The 15,830-nt window shown below is 47.6% G+C and overlaps 1 protein-coding gene and 1 long non-coding RNA gene across 5 annotated transcripts; one reads left to right on the forward strand and one right to left on the reverse strand.

Annotated features, from left to right (window-relative positions):
- Positions 1-73: 73 nt before the first annotated feature.
- POU2AF3 (POU class 2 homeobox associating factor 3) lies at positions 74-15,781 on the reverse strand. Of its 4 annotated transcripts, none has more exons than XM_078432723.2 (5): positions 9,736-15,781; positions 7,762-7,856; positions 3,638-3,692; positions 2,139-2,368; positions 74-744 (listed from the first exon to the last, which is right to left on the reverse strand). In XM_078432723.2, the coding sequence occupies exons 1-5, from the start codon at positions 9,740-9,742 to the stop codon at positions 373-375; spliced, it is 759 nt and encodes a 252-aa protein (XP_078288849.1). In that variant the 5' UTR covers positions 9,743-15,781; the 3' UTR covers positions 74-372. The 4 variants fall into 4 exon arrangements, with proteins under 4 accessions (XP_078288849.1, XP_078288850.1, XP_060460628.1 ...); XM_078432724.2 differs by having other exon boundaries at positions 4,614-7,856; positions 9,736-15,779; XM_060604645.3 differs by lacking the exon at positions 9,736-15,781 and adding an exon at positions 9,395-9,643 and having other exon boundaries at positions 4,614-7,856.
- Positions 8,804-9,980, forward strand: LOC144612892 (uncharacterized). The gene is made up of 2 exons (XR_013550017.1): positions 8,804-8,887; positions 9,658-9,980. It is a non-coding gene; the product is annotated as an uncharacterized LOC144612892 (long non-coding RNA).
- Positions 15,782-15,830: the final 49 nt, after the last annotated feature.

The following is a 15,830-nucleotide window of genomic DNA, read 5'->3' on the forward strand; positions in this document are numbered from 1 at the left end:
TTTACCAGAATTAATTGTTATTATTCAAACCAACTGGAAACTGCTACTGGAGAATTAAAAATATGTGAGCCAATTTTTAATAATACAAAATTTATTAGTAAAAAAAAATTAGAATTTGTTCATTACATAGAAAAGTAACACAGCTGAACATTCCCTACAGAAATGTTAACCGTAAGCACAAAGAATAGGAGTGACACAGTGATCAGGTCTGAGGACTTCCTATTAATGCCTCGTGAGCCTCGGAAAATCGAAAATGGTGACGTGCAAGCTGGGCTTGTGACGTTTTGTCAATGGGTTGGATATTTCGAGTTGTCATTTGAGGCGGCCGAAAAACAGATATGTGTACCGTGTTCCGAATTACCGTAACTGCCATTAACTATAGCAGATGTCACAGTCTGTCCCCCTCTTATAGAAATCACTGGTGGCCGCTGCAGAGGGGGCAAAGTTCACGTAGTCCGAGCTGGGGTAGGACAAGTACTCCGATGCCCTGATGGTGTCCAAGTGTTCTGCCTCACACGACGCACAGTAGCAGACGGAGGCGCCGGCCGAGGAGAAGCAGTCGTACTGGGCGTCCGGGGGCAGGTGGGCATAGGAGTAGTCTTCGGAGGGGAAGCCACAGTTCCTGGTGTCCAGAGAAGGGGGCGAATTGTAATTCTCTGGGGCATATGACGGTAGCTGAGCCGGCGAGTAACTGTAGTCTAAGGAACCGGAGAGAGTGGAGGAATCAGAAGGCGATCCCGGCGTCTAGAGAAAACCAAGGAACAAAGAGCTTGATACTTTAGACGGGATTAAAAGAGCTGCATGGAGTGGATTTAGTAACTCAGAGTAAGAACACTGGGGGAAAGAAATACAACACAACACAACACCCAACCTAACCCAAGTGTGCAGAAGTAATTTAATTTGCAGACTGCATGGGTTCACGACACCCTATTCTGTATTTGCCTATTTCTTCCCCAACAATAAATTGCCTTGCTTCACTGGCCTCCTTTGTTGTGAACCATACTTTAGAGGATGCTTTGTTCTTAAACCACAAAATCCCATTGTGCGTCAAGTCACCTGCACGTCAAATCTTGCCGTGTGCCCCGATATAAGCCGCAGGTGGCACCTGGGATGTTCCTCCACACCCTTGACTGTGGACAGACAAGTGAGTGTGCACAGGCAGAAGTGAGATCTTCAACAAGCCAGTGTCTGGGAGAATCCAAGACGTGACTCACAGTCACTACAGTCTTGTCCCCAGAGGAGAAAGATACCTTCTGCTTTCTCATAAGCAGGGCTACGGTTATTACTGAGAAAGCCTTCTTTGGAAGCCAGAAGTGAACTGGATGACTGGGGCCCTGTGTGCATATTCCGTGGAGTTAATTTCCTAGACCCTGAAAATTTAGTCTGCTACATTTTGACAAACCAAAAGAAAAAAAGTATTTGCATTAAAAAAAAAAAACAACCTTACTTTTTATGGTTTTAAAAAACTGTATGAGTATCTAAAAGACATCTCAAACAATTGGTATCTACTAATGGCAACCTTACTCCATTGTAAATGGTACCATATTTTCCAACATTTGAGGTTCATGAAGAATAGACTGTCCAAATTCTTAGAAGGATTAAGGCTTCTTTTTCACTAGCCATCTCAGACCTAAATGAGTTCTTGTGCCTACACCAGACCCAAACAGGCACTTAGGAGAGCCAATTCAGTGTCAAAAATGAAACAAAAACCCGTTACTGGAATGAATGCCAGTTTCATACTGTGTAGATGCAGCCTTAATTCCATTTTCAAGAACTCAAAATCAAAAAATCCAAGGACTGCTGTTTAAATCAATGATTTCCAGTTAATAGATGTCTTGACTACAGTTTTTAAACATTAAACGAACACTGTCAGGAAACCTCTTTTTACTGCCACCCACCACTTACTTGGGCATGGCCAACTTGGGAAATCACGATTCCGCGTGTATCCAAAGCTTTGCCCCCTGCGATGTGTGGTTATTTTGACCCCCACTGAATTTTAACTGGTTCTCTGCTTGTTTCCTGGATGATTTCCTTGTTGATAGTGTGATTTCTCACGAGATGATGCAAACTCTCTTACAAAGCATTACCACCCCAGAGTAAGCAACAGTCAGGTTTTGTAAAGAACCGAGATAAATTACCAGGCTCTGGCTAATGCAGAAAGGGGCGGCTTGGAAGCTGTCAGGGAAATAGTGTGGAGCACTTTGCGCGGAAGTGAGCGAAGGGTCCAGGTGTGTCTCTGTCTGAAGGTAGGAATCAAAGATCTGGTTGAGGCAGCTTGTGTTTTCCTCACAAGAAACACAACTGGAAAATTCTCGGGGTTGAAAATAACTGGGTGTGGAAGAAACCGGTTCAGGCTCAAAACACAGCCCTAGAAGAGAAAGGAATAAGCTTTTTGTTGTTGTTGTTGTTGTTGTTGTTGTTGTTTAAAAATTGCCCTTACAACTTTGAATAGAATTCTCTCCTATATTCTGAATATTTATCATGTGTGGGGGGAGGGGCAGGGGGGCTTAAGAAGTTCTAGAAAAGTAAATAGGCAGGCAATTTGGATTTTTTTTTTTAGTTGCCTTAGTGAATTCAAATCTCAATGGAATAAATCTGGTTAATTATGTGGAAAGAGGCTGTAAATGTGGCCAGGGCACAAAATAAAACAATGACAATCCAACCTGAGTCCAACTGTCATAGTCAAATAATGGCTCAAGGCTCTGCTTTCTTGGACTATAAGGCATCAACATCCCATTTGCAGTTCAACTTCACCTCTCAGAAGTAACATACAGAATTGCATGAGGCTTTAAGAAAACTTCTGATGCCATGGGAAACAATTCTCTTGATTTTGTGTTGCTGCCTTTCTAAACTTTCACACTTACTCAGTAACTTAAATTTTGAGGAGTGATACAAATAGCCACGCAAATAATACAAATAGATACCAAGAACGTAAAGTGAATTAGTGGTATTTGTTACGAGTTACAAAAAGCAAAAATGTTTTCTTAGTAGCCATGTTAACGCTATAACAGAATTAAAATAAGTTGTCAGCTACCAAACAAGAATAATTCTGAGAACAGGGCTCCTCTTGCATGTTTTTTATTAATAGGCTCGATTTCTGATTGCAATCTTTCAATGCTCAAGGAAGATAGGTTTAGACTGTGTTCACCAGAGGACAACAGAACCCTGGATTTTTGGAAGTCTCACGGTTCCTTCAGGCTAAGCTACAGTGGCCCCTTCAGTAGGGTGCTAGCTGTTGGATGGCATAGGTAGTGCAGTTGTTCGTATTGGGCTGAGAAAGCATATTCTGGAACCTGAGGGGGTCCTGCATTCAGCAGTAAGTACACTGAAAAGGATAACAGGTTCCTGAAAACAATGCTGATCTGAGTTTAGTTCCTTGGAGATTGAAGGAGGTGGAATAAAGGTGGAGATAGACTCTTGGGACAGAGCAGGAAGCAGAGAATAGACGTCTCAGAAATGAGGACGAAAGCGTGCCCTTGTTCCCTTGCTGGGCTTGCATCTGGAGGCACGATGCGATTGGTCGGATTCCAATTAAATGGTGGTGCCTCTCTTAACCCCTGAATCAAGCACCTGAAAGGCTTTCGAGAGGGACTTTTGGGAGAGGTTTTGAGGGAACCGCAATGCTGGCTGTACTGACCTGTAGAAGATGGTAGGACTTGGTCTGAAAGACGGACGCTGTTGCCTCCGGACGGCTGCCAAAGCAAGAACGTGACCACAGAGCAGAGTGAAATCAAAGTGCTATGAGGGGAGAGCTAAGACATTGTCACATGAACTTTGTTGCCTTCTCCTCTAAGGTAAGCCAGATTCTTTCTTCTAGAAGACAGTGGCTGTCGTTACATATGACCAATGTTACATTTTGTTTAGACTCAGTTTTTGTTTGCTTTTTTTTTTTAATATCAGATTCTCCCACTTAAATTTTAAAGGTTAATTTCAGTAAAAGTGAATGTAAATGATTTTCATATTACAGAGAAATGGAACAGTTTGAGACTGCTCGGCAAAGAGCTTTTCTATTAAACTATTTAATTTAAAATGAATAAGACCTAACCTTATTTAGCCCCAACTATCTATGACTTCATCCATCATCTTCTTCAAAATTTTCATATACTCTCTGGCTGCTTAGCCTTAGGAGTTTTGTGTTTTTTCCCCCCCCAAAAGCACGCAATTCCTAACTTTGCTCATTCTGGGTTAGCTGAAAATATTCCCATGTGCTTACTAGCTATGAAATAGTAAAATAGAAAATATTTTCTTAAATCTGTAGTCAGTGAGCTGAAGCCTATCTGCCCTCTAGGTCACGGTCAGTAAGTATTTAAACTCTTTGTATGTTCTGTACTCCTTTCTATAAGAATTGCTTTTTTCGCGACTATATCTAAATGCTTGAAGTTTATGAGATTATTCCTTTTGAACGGATCATTGTATTGAGCAATGTAGGATTTTCTTTTCCTTTCTTTTTTTTCTTTTTCTTTTTCCTTCTCTTTCTTTCTTTCTTTCTTTCTTTTTTTTTTAAGGTTTCAGATGGTGGCTTTAAAGTTTAAAGGGACCAGCATTGCTCTGTGATTCTGCACTGGGAAGCCTCGCTCACCACACCTCTGTCTCGGATTACAGGGTATACTTACTCCCATGCACCATGTCACCCAGAGACTGCACACTCAGCCACCGCTGAAACAGGAGGTGGTGTTAATTTTGAAAATGATCCATGCTGTAATGTCATGAACCAGGAAGCTGGACTCCTTCACTAGCTCTTTATGCAAATATTTGACTGCAGCTTGAGCTGAAGGACGTGGAAGGAGTGGGTTTTAAAAAATCTGCTTCATTGTGGAGCTCTCCTTAACCCCTCTCCTCCCCGGGAATGGGAACGGTCTGTTTGTCCGCCTGCCCACGTTATCTCCCTCAGGTATGTTTACAATCTCCTACTCGATGTTATCTTTCTGGTCATGGGTTCCCTTTCTACTCTGCTCTAGGAATACAAAGACAGACACCGTTCTCTTCAATTTCAAACAGCGCAAAAAGCCACAATCTACAATTTATGAAAACACATCGAGGCTGTTTAAAAAAAAAGTTAATGGTTGAAAAGGGTAAAATATCTCTTTTGATAAATACTAACTCAAGTTTCCCTTTCTCCTAAAGGTAAAAGGTGTGTGTGTGTGTGTGTGTGTGTGTGTGTGTGTGTGTGTGTAGGGTTGTTTGTAAACTGACCTGGCCGAAATAAGTTTGTTTTTTTTTTTTAATCCAGTTCAGAAATCTGGCATAAACACACTTCTCCTGGCACCCTGTTTGTGACCTGACATCTGCCTCAATCTATAACTTCCATTCATGATTGCTTTCTTAAAATGTCAAACTGTGGCTACTATTCTGACTTTATAACAAATTATGATAAATTTCTTCCTGCTTTGTATATTTGATAAAATTAACTCTGTTCTTGGCTCGAAGCTTCCCAGAGGCGTCCTTTCACTGGAGATCATCTCTGCTAAACTAAAGAGTCTACACCGGGAAGCAGGCATACACTGTCCCTTGAGTACACCCTCACAGCTTTCCTAGAATCCCAGATCCTCCTGCTGGCTCCCAGTGAGGGCTTTTACATCTGGCTCTCATAATGAAATCATCTGTGTGCTACTTCTCCGTGCCCGTGAGGGCACGGGTCGATATACTCTTCCAGGAAGTGAAGGAGAGCAGGCTTCGCTGTGCATGTTCCTGCAAGGCAGTGGTTCAGAAGTACGGCTTTATTATTTCTCAGGGGTGGTGGCGGTGATTCAGAAAAACTTAGACAAATCAAACAGCTCCAGGAAACAGATACTGGTCAGATACACAAGCGAAATGTTCTACCCTTGCTTTCATTCCCGCAAGCAGCTAACGGGCACAGAAGCCAAACCTGCCTGTAAGAGGCCAGCCTTACAATAAAATCACCGTGCCGAAAGGGGGTTTCTCTGGGTGCATCGAAGCAGAATTCTACCATGCCCCCCAAACTCCTTAATGAAAGATTATATTTTGTTGTGAACATCCTGATGAGTTTCTTTTCCTTTCGCAACCAGAAGCATTTCCCAGTTCCCGTGTTCCTGTTTTTGTTAATTTTATAACCATCTCTGAACTGAAGGAATCGAGAGCTGAGGCTACCAGATTCCTGCTCAGCGCAGCTGGACATGTGGAAGGGTGAATTTAGGGAGCCAATAGGTGGGAAGGTTTTTTGTTTTTTATATGGAGAGTAAGAAGACATTGGTCCTGTTTTTTAGCTCTGCCTGTAGTAACTGTAAGACTCTGAACATTAGCTGTAACAGAGGCATGGAGATCCTGATTTATTTACCCCACCCGGTTGTTACAAGAACTAAATGAAATAATGAGTGCGCAAAAGTGCTTTCTTTTTAACCACTGTAACCCGCCCCCCCCCCCCCCCCCCCCCGCCGCGCCCCGCCGCAAATGGAAGGAAGCTTCATTGTGTTAGCTAAAATCCTGTACGTGGAGGTACTAACCTCTCCAGTAAATGTAAATTTTGCTGTGCAGGTTGTATCACAGCAGGCCCACACCTGAACTCTAAACTCTGAGCAAAGGGAGTGAATGGACATTACTGGATGGCCGGCTTTCAATTCTTGGCTATAATTTTATTTTAGTTGCTTTTTGCAAATAATAATAACGACAGCTAACATTTATCGAGCACTTGCTAAATGAACATACTCTTTCATTTCAAATAAAGTGCTTTATTATATGCTTTATAACTCATTCAGCCCTCATTAAATTCTATTATCTCCAGCTTAAAGATCTGCTCAAGGATACGCTTGCACCACGGAGGTTCTGAACCCAGCCTACTGGTTCTAGAACCCATGCTCACCACTTCCATATCGCTTGCCTCTTCCCACAAAGGGCCATTTCAGGAAGTCGTGCATTGCACACAAAGAGCACCAGGCTCAAAAAGCATCGTGGGGAGGATGCCAAAAAGCTGGGGACGGGACCAACCCTAACGCTGACAATGTGGGCCCATCTGTCATATCCCACATGCACACCCAAAGCAACCCACAAGCGACTGTATGACCAAGGGCTTTCAGCAATGAATGGCCCTACGGTGGAGGATAACCCCACCTAATTTATTGGGTTCTGCTGCTGCCCTGAGCACTCCTAGCAATACTATCTGCTTTGGAAAGTATATAAAGTGGCTGGGTACCCTTACGCCTGCCTCATATCACCTCATGATAACCTGGAAGTGCTTAAGGCTTTACTACATATTAAGGAGGAGGTTCTCTACCCCATGTATCTGTCTCTTCTGCAGATACATGGCCCGTTTGTGCTGGGAACTTTCTGTGCCTGGTGATTTACAGATAAATGACCTTAGAAGCTGGGTTTCGTAAGAATGAGAAGCAAGGGGCATGTCCACAGAGATTCTCTCCTTGAAGGGCTCCCTAAAGGAAATGAGTTTCTGGGAGAGATTTTCTCTCCATGTGTGAGGGCACATACAACTGTCTTCCTACCCGAATAACCACCGACTTACCTGCTGGCTGCTACTGTCCCTGCACCAGGTCAACAAGCCCTTTGTATTCAACTGTGGCCAGTGAGGGATGGGCTCCCCTGAATCCTGAGCCCCACGACATGCCCCAGCTGTGTGTTGTGGCTTCCTGTGCTGAGCTGGGAAGAAGCTGGGCACAGAAGTTATAAAGGCAGCTTTGGAAGGCCAGGTCTGGGGTTGGTGGCCGAGCTTAGGGTGGCCTCCCACATCTTTCCAGACACAGGGTTAAGTGAGGCTGAGCACTAGGTGGGGAGTAGGTGAGGGGTGATGCTTACGGTTCCCCCGGAGGCTGCCTGGTGCGCCCTTCTCTGCTGCAGCAACTCCTTCACCGTTATCTTCACCCGGACACCTTGATACACCTTCGGTTTTTCTGGGGAAAGGCGACTGAGTCAGTGGTCAAATGTGAGGTTTGGGTGTAGACAGGGGTCGGGGGCAGGGGGTCCTCTTATAGACTATGACACCGGAGGCCAGGTTTCTAGGTTCCAAGAATGCAAAGAGAATGCTACAAGACAGGTGGGAAGGGACCCCAAAAGTCTCCGACCTGAGAGGATGAGGAGGAGCTGGGCAGGTTTCGGGGTCCCCAGTGGAAACAGAATCTATGGGAATCTGTGGGGCCACCCACGCCAGGCTGGGCCCTATCTCTAGGCCAGTAGCACACAGGCGTTTCTGCTCAGGAATGCGGACAGCAGTCTAGGGAAGCTCACCACCTTGGCTAAAATAGGGGGACCTCGGGCTCTGGGCCCAGCCTGCCGCCGGGGAGAGGGTATTGCGGGCCTGGGAGGGGCCCGATGGCCAGGGCAGGGACGGCTGCTCTGATCTGGAGCCGGGGACCCAGCCCACTCCCCTGTGATGCTGTGCGGAAGCTCTGAGTCCCTATCTTCTCCATCAGGCCAAACGCGGCTTCTGGGGAGGCCCCGACCCCTCCCCCTCGTGCCGTTGGTCTGGAAGCCAGCCCCGGGACGAACAGCGGGCAGGGGGCGGGGGGCTGGGGTGGTGGAGAGAGCTGTCCTCGGGCTGCTGAGGGACCTGCTCCACCGACCTCAGTAAAGGGCCCAGGCCCGGAGCACTAACCCCCTCCCGTCTTTTTCTCCGGCCTGGTCTCCCTCGCCCCCTTTCTCCGCCTTTCCCGCTCGCCATCCTCTCCCCCTCCCTCCTTCGGCCCCCGCTCCGGCTCTCCCTTCCTCCCGTCGCTCCCCACCCCCTCCCTTTCGAGTGCAGGCGTTTCCCGGCGGCGCACGGGGCCTCCGGCCTCGCCGAGCGAGGCTCCCGGGGGTGGCGCGGCCCGCCGGGAGTCAGCCCCGCGGAAGGGGTCGCGCTCGGGGCCGGCGGGGAGGCCGCGCGGCGGCGGAGCGCCGGCGGGGAGGGAGCCCGGGCGCCGCAGGCCGGCCCCGCGGAGCCGCAGTGAGTAGGTGGGACCGCGCGGGGCCGGGCCGAGCCGGCGGGCTTTGGCGGTCGGGGGTGGCCGCGGGAGCGCCCGCGCCTCCGGCCCTGACCCGGACCCGGGAGGGAGCGCCGGGGCAGTCGCGCGGGGGAGGGGCCGGGCCCCCGGACTCGCGGCGGCCGCTCGAGCTGCCCGGGCGCCTGGCGACAGTGCCGCCAGCGCCGCGCCTGGTCACTGCGGAGACCGCAGCCGGACAGCCGGGAGCCCCCGCGCCACGTCCCGGGAGCCGGGGGTCTCCCCGGAAAAGCGGGCTGCGCCGCTCGCCGCGCAGACCCAGGGCATCCCGCGCCTGGCCCGCGAGGCCCGGGCGCCGCGCCCTCTGCGCGGCCCGGTCTCCCGCACCCGCCGTCCCCGCGCGGCTCGCAGCCCGGTGGGCAGCGGGTGCAGCTCGGGGGCCGCAGAGGGGGCCGCCTCCGCCCGGCGCCGTGCGGCCGGCCCGCGCGCCCTCGCTCGCGTCCCGGGCTCACCGCGAGCCTCTAGCTCCCCCCGCCGCCGCTTCTGGGCACGCAGAGTCCGCGCCGCGAAGTCCCAGGGTCACAGCCGTGCCAAAGTGGAAGGGCGGGTCGGGGGTCGGGGGTAGGCGGACGTCCACAGCGGCCGGCCGGGCCTCTGGGCCTCAGCCCTCGGGAGCAGGCGCCGAGTGGGAGCAGCCACAGCGTGGCCCGTGCCCTCTCGGGGTCCCGGGCTCATACTTGCACGCCCTGACTTTGTGCCTCTCTGTTCTGTGCAGGAGAAGCTGTGGAAATACACCCGGATCGAAACGCCCCTGGCTCGCGTGACCCTACCCCGGGAGAAGCAGCCGAGTTACCCGACATCGTGGTCAGCAGAAGCTGGGTCGGTGCCTGGGTGCTGCAGCTGCGGGAACTCGGTGCCTAGGAGGGCTCCTGTGCAAGGAGAGAAGCAGAGATGCCACATTTTTAAAGTTTCACAAAGCATCCAGCTGCACCCAGGTTCCTGGAGCAGGAGACAAACAGAATTAATGTTTTATACCTTCGGGTATAGGTTTGAGTTTTTTCCCCCTCATGCCAAGTATTTAAAACCTCTAGAAACCCATGATTTGACAATCAATGATTGCGCGATACTTTCGATTTGAATATTCAAAGGCTTAACAAAATGGACTGTCTTCTGCAGAAATCCTGCATACAGGCACCCCACAGACAGTCCAGAGAAACAGGGAGTGAGACCCCTGTGGGTCCTGGGCCTTGCTTTTATTGTATTTTAAGCATTTTGCCCACCTTTCCACAGACAGAGCAGGAGTCCTCAAAGATGCTCTGTATTTCTGCCTCAAAGGCAGCTCCAGGAGCCCTGAGTGACTCAGGCTGACCTTCATGACCACCTGAGCCAGGCCGGCTGGCCAGACCGATTCCCACGTCCCTAGTCTCCATTTTAAGGGAAAATCTCAGGTTTTGGGGAGCGGACACGGCAGGCAGTAGGTTCAGCTTGGGAAGGAGTCTTGCAGGCCCCAGGTTGCAGGCCGGAGGCCTGGCAGAACGCTCAGCTGTCTGCGCCGCATCTCCTCCTGGCCACTTGCTGCCGGCCCTGCCTTGGGTCCTGCTCTCTGTGTGTGCCCCAGACCCTGGGGTTTCAAGGCAGAATGCCAACCCATTTGCTTCTCCACAAGGAGCTGGGGATGCCTGTGTGGCCTCACTCTGAGTTTTTTTCTGAGGCTGGCGTTTCTTCCTGATGAAGTTCCCTCTTCTCTCGTCTTTCTCTGTCTTGAGCCACCCCTGCCCTGTTTGCTGCAGGAGTTTGTATTGAGAGACGATGTGGACGAGCTTGGGTCCCGCTCATTTGAGCTGAGAGGAGGTGGATTTGTGTTCAGGCATTCACACTTTGGGTGAGAGGCGGGAGAGGCTTGCGCTCAGGATGCGGGGCCCCTAGGTCCAGGCCTAGGCCCCTCAAAAATGACGGAACTGTGCTGAGTTGTGTTCTCCGAGCGCTTGCTGTGACTCTTGCGTGTGATATGGAAACTTGAGAAGACGGGAGTGGTCCAGAGAGGGAGTGAGGGCCAGGCCAGACCCTCTTCCAGCTCCTGAGGGGAGGGGGCAGCACCACATGACAGAGAAGCAGGATGGGGTTCCTTTTGCAAATGAGCCAAGACATTCCCATGAGGCCGGGCCAGGCGATGGTGACGGGCCTCTGTTCCCTGAGTTCTGTGAAATGCAAAAGCCCCATAGGCCACCAGAAAAATAATCCGAGTTCCCTTGAATGTGTCCAGTGCAGGGTAGAATGTACATGCCGATGGGAGAATGGAGGCCCCTTGGGGCGACAAGATGCTGGAGTCTGTGATGGGTAGGAGTTGCTTGGCAGAGGATCAGGGCTGGGAACACCTGAGATGTTAGCTGGTGGTGGAAGGCAGAGTGGGGTGTGTCCGTTCACAGCCCAGCTGGAATCTCTCAGCTTCCGGAGTCTCTTTCGACAGAGGCCTCTGAGTCTGTGTCCTGAGTTTCCCTGATGGGCGTCAAGCTGGAGGACGAGACTGGTGAGGAGGGGAAGGACACTGGCAGTTCAGAGAGCCCATTTGCTCTCCCCCAGCCCTGCCTGGTCTGGGCACCGCTCCTTCTAACGGAATTGAGAACAGAACTGTGGACTTAGGGATGGTGGTCTCTTGCCCTCAGAGTTTCGTCCATTACTTCTTTTCTCTTGTGTCTTCCTCCTTTTCTTGTTTTCCACTTAGTGTTTTGTTTGCTTTTTAAAATCTTCCTCTCTGTCTTTTGGACTATTTACTTTTTTCCCCAAGTGTCTTTTTCTTTGTCTCGCTTCCTGTCACTGCTTTCCTCTATTTCTTGACTGCATTGCTGTTTTTCTCCCTGGGCCCTTGAGTGTGTCAGTTTCCCTCTGTTCTGGGGTGCTTTCTCGTTTTTTTCAGGCTTACTCTCCTTGCTGACCTCTCCTTTTGCGTGGAGATGGACAGAGGTTGTCGGAGGTCACTGAGTTCCCTTGGCAACATCACTGAAGCTGATGCTGATGATTGGTACGTGATGTTTGCAGAGGGCAGGTGGGGGGTCAGGGACAGCGAGAGATGAGGTCCTTGGAAGTCACGGGTCTTTGGGACAGCGAGAAGCTCAGTCCCTTCCTTGAGAAGTCTCTGCCTGAACCATGGCAGCCGTTCTGGGGGCTTCTGTGTTGGCCCTGCTGCAGGGATGGATGTCCCAGGGCTGTCGCTGGTGAGCGACTTCAAGAAAATTGGGTTTCCTCAGGCCTCAGCCCTGTTTGGAGAAATATGTCTCCCAGTTTTCACCCCAGTATGAATGGAATTTTGTTTCCTGCTCTTTCTGTAACTGCAAAACCCCAGCCCAGATATTTCATGTCCAAATATCATGCTTGTGGATGCAAGGGGGTGTTCTTTCTAATGAGTCCTATGAATCTTTCCCGCGGATCTGCATGTGTCATGAAGTCTGGAGTAACCAGGTCTACCCTGAGACCCCATTGAGTTGGATGGTCCTCACAGGAGACTTTTTTCAAGAAGTTGTCATTTACTGAGTGTTTATTGGATATCAGGCACCGCATTGTACAGCCTCCCCCTTTCACAGATGAGGCTCAGAGAGGGGTAAGCAACATGCCCGAGGTTATTGAGCACATAAATGGCAGGAATGGGTCTCAAACCTTGACAAGTCTGATACTAAAGGTCTTGCCCTTAACTATCGTTGTCTTCTTGATCTTTTATCACAGAGGCTTTCAAAGCTTTTTGACTTCAACCCATAATAAGAAATTCATTTTACATGTTCACATGCTATACGGCAACATCTACATGTTTATTAAACTCCTCACGAAACAACGTATGCCCGTGGATAAGAGGCATTCTGACATTTGCTATCCCATCTTGTCCATTTCATTCTATTCATGAAACATTTATGTCGGTTGGGAGTCGCTGAGATAATTTGCTGGCCCACTAATGAGCTGTGACCAGCACTGGAGAGATGCTACATGCAAGACAAACACACTTGTCAGTGGTGTGCGTGTGAAAGTATTCGGGACTGTTTTACTGTCAGGGTGTGTGAAGGGACACACAGGGCAGCATGCAGACTGGAAAGCATTCTGTAAGGACTGGGGACACAGAACCCTGAAGGAGACTGGCCGGCGGAGAGGTTGAACTGTTCACTAAGCTAATTATAGTTTGTGCTTCTCAGACTAGCAACTCTTCCCTCTTGCGGGGGGCGTTGTCACCTCCAGGGTATCTGCCCTGAAGTCCTGATAATCACTCTGGGGTTTTAATAAAAGGCTGAAAATAATGTTGTGAGCTTTCAACAGCCTTTAACAGGCTCACCTGCTTAAAAATCTAACACAGGGTCCTGAATTTTGGATGTTGAAAGGGACCCTTGAGGTGCCAAGAGAGATGTGGAGCCTTTCTCCAACATTCCTGCTGGTGATCATCCAGCCTCTGGCTCCCTCCGCTGCCTGGCTGAGCCCCTGGCCCCTGATGGACGTGGGTTAAGGCAATGGAAACCGACTTTGTAAGGGAGCATGTTCCGCCATCAGCCTGCTTTAAACACAATGATCATTGACTGAGCCAAAATCCAATTATGTGTTAGTTGACCACCAACTGTTCTCTCACTTCCACTCTCTCATTGTTTGGTTTGTTCACGGATTCATGCTTCCAACAGCATATACTGATTATGAGTATACACGATACTGAGATCATGACCTGAGCCGAAGTTGGACACTTAACCGACTGAGCCACCCAGGCGCCCCTGCCCCGAGCCATTTCTTTTTGAGGCTTATTATCTGTAGTTTCTCTAGTTTTTCATATATTCTAGTTTTTCAGATCTCTGAGCCACTGAGCTCAGCCACTGAGAAACCCTTCAGTGTATCAGAGACCTTCTTAGAGTCACTGAGCATCCAGGGTAATGGGAATAGAATACATTTATTTTAAAGGTTTTAAATGGAATATTGAACTGAATTTCTTTGGCAGGCTTTCGAATGCAAATGACACTGGTGAGCATTATATTTTACCCCCAAAGTAGGAGATTTCATGAATATGAAAAGACTTTCAGTATAAGGAAGGAGGAGTCTATTCCCTCCAAATTTGACTACAGCTCTAAAATTCTCTTTATTAATGCAAAGTTCTTTTGTCATTTTGACTTTGGGACACTGTTACCAAACCTTGGGGGAAATATCAAGTTCCAAAAACATGGCAGACACGAGTACTTGCTGGGTCCGGAGTGAGTGTTTGGTCCATATGAAAATGACCAGGAAGACTTACAGATGGAGGTTGTTTAATGATTTGTGATAACTCCGTCTCCTGCCGTAAAACATATCCAAACTTTTAACTTTTCCTGAAGAGGCTTCTGTAGGGAACAAGCATTTGCTAATTTATCATTTAAATAAGGAAAATATTATCAGACACTGCTTGAAAAGTTCACCTTTTACTTAAAACATTTTTATTATGCCATATAAAAACATAGAAAGATGACTGTGATAAAAACCAATGAATATATTACCAAGGTTAAGAAATAAAACACTTGAGTGATCTTTCATTTATGACTAAATTAATTTACTAAGCATTAAACTTTTGGATTATTCCACTCAAGGTATTTCATCAGGAAGAAGGCCAGTAGGGACATTTATCAGTTTTCCTAATGCAAAGGAGCTAATTCTTAGATATTTTTTTCTCTACGTTTTCTTCCTTTTGGAACTTGTAAAGATCTTAATACTGTCCTCCTCTTTCAGCTTATAAATGCACTGACAATGATATTGCATACTGCAAATCCACACATCTTATTTACTGGAGTGAAAGAGTAGAGGACACTTCTGTATCGGAGATCAAAGATAACACGGTGTTATCATTTACAGATAATTATAGAAGATTTTATTATTATTTATTTAACCTGATATTTAGGGATTCTAGTTCCTTATCGATTTATCATATTTGTTTTAATCACAGCAGAGAAAAAAACACCCAATGTTGAATAACTTTGATTTATAAGATTTCTTAGCAACATATTATGCTATGTATACTACGTAGATTTTAAATGAATATATGGACAGTTTCTGTGTGCTACATCAGAGTTCAGTAGTATTCTTTCTTAGAGATATTTAAAAATACGAAGTCAATCATCTTAAATATATTACCATTAACACCCAGTATCTACTACTGCCATCAACATTTGCAGAGAGTTTGGCTAATGTCAGGTAAGAAACATGGTAGTGTTTTCTCATACATCAGTCTCAGAGACCTGTCACCCATAGTGTCAGGATGCAAACAGTTACTCATTTTTGTGGTGCTCTTTTACTTCAGTTTAACAAAGATATTACTGAGCACCTACAACATGCTGGGCACTAAGCCAGACACATCGCTGAGCCACTTGTGAGTGCTCTGCTTGATGAGTCTAGTCAGAGAATCACTCTTTACCCAGAATGAATGATTTTACATTTAAACACTCTACAGTCAGTCGTTACTGAATATAATCTGTAAAGGCACAGACTGATGTTTTAAATAGAAAGGATACTTGAGACAGAACATAACGACGAAACCTAAAGAGAGTATGATTTTGGTGTGTGGTTGGTAGAATCACTATAGTGTAATGTGACTTAAACCTTGGATCAATCTATAGTTACTTCAGTTTTTTAAGTGTAACTGATGTCTTCTTTCTTATGACTGTACTGTTTAGATTTACATATTAAAAAATGGATCAAGGGTGCCTGGGCGGCTCAGCTGGTTAAGCGTCTGACTCTTGATTTCGGCTCAAGTCATGATCTCATGGTTCGTGGGATGCAGCCCCGTGTCTGGTTTGGTGCTAACAGTGCAGAACCTGCTTGAGATTCTCTCTCTTTCTGCCCCTGCCCTGCTTATGCATGTTCTCTGTCAAAAATAATTTATTTTAAAAAGAAAAAAATGGATCACAAAGATACTAGTAACACATATGTATGTGTGTGTATATATATATATATATATATATATAT

Source organism: Panthera onca, chromosome D1 (assembly GCF_046562875.1).
Source record: "Panthera onca isolate mPanOnc1 chromosome D1, mPanOnc1 haplotype 2, whole genome shotgun sequence".
In the NCBI taxonomy this organism is placed as follows: domain Eukaryota; kingdom Metazoa; phylum Chordata; class Mammalia; order Carnivora; family Felidae; genus Panthera; species Panthera onca.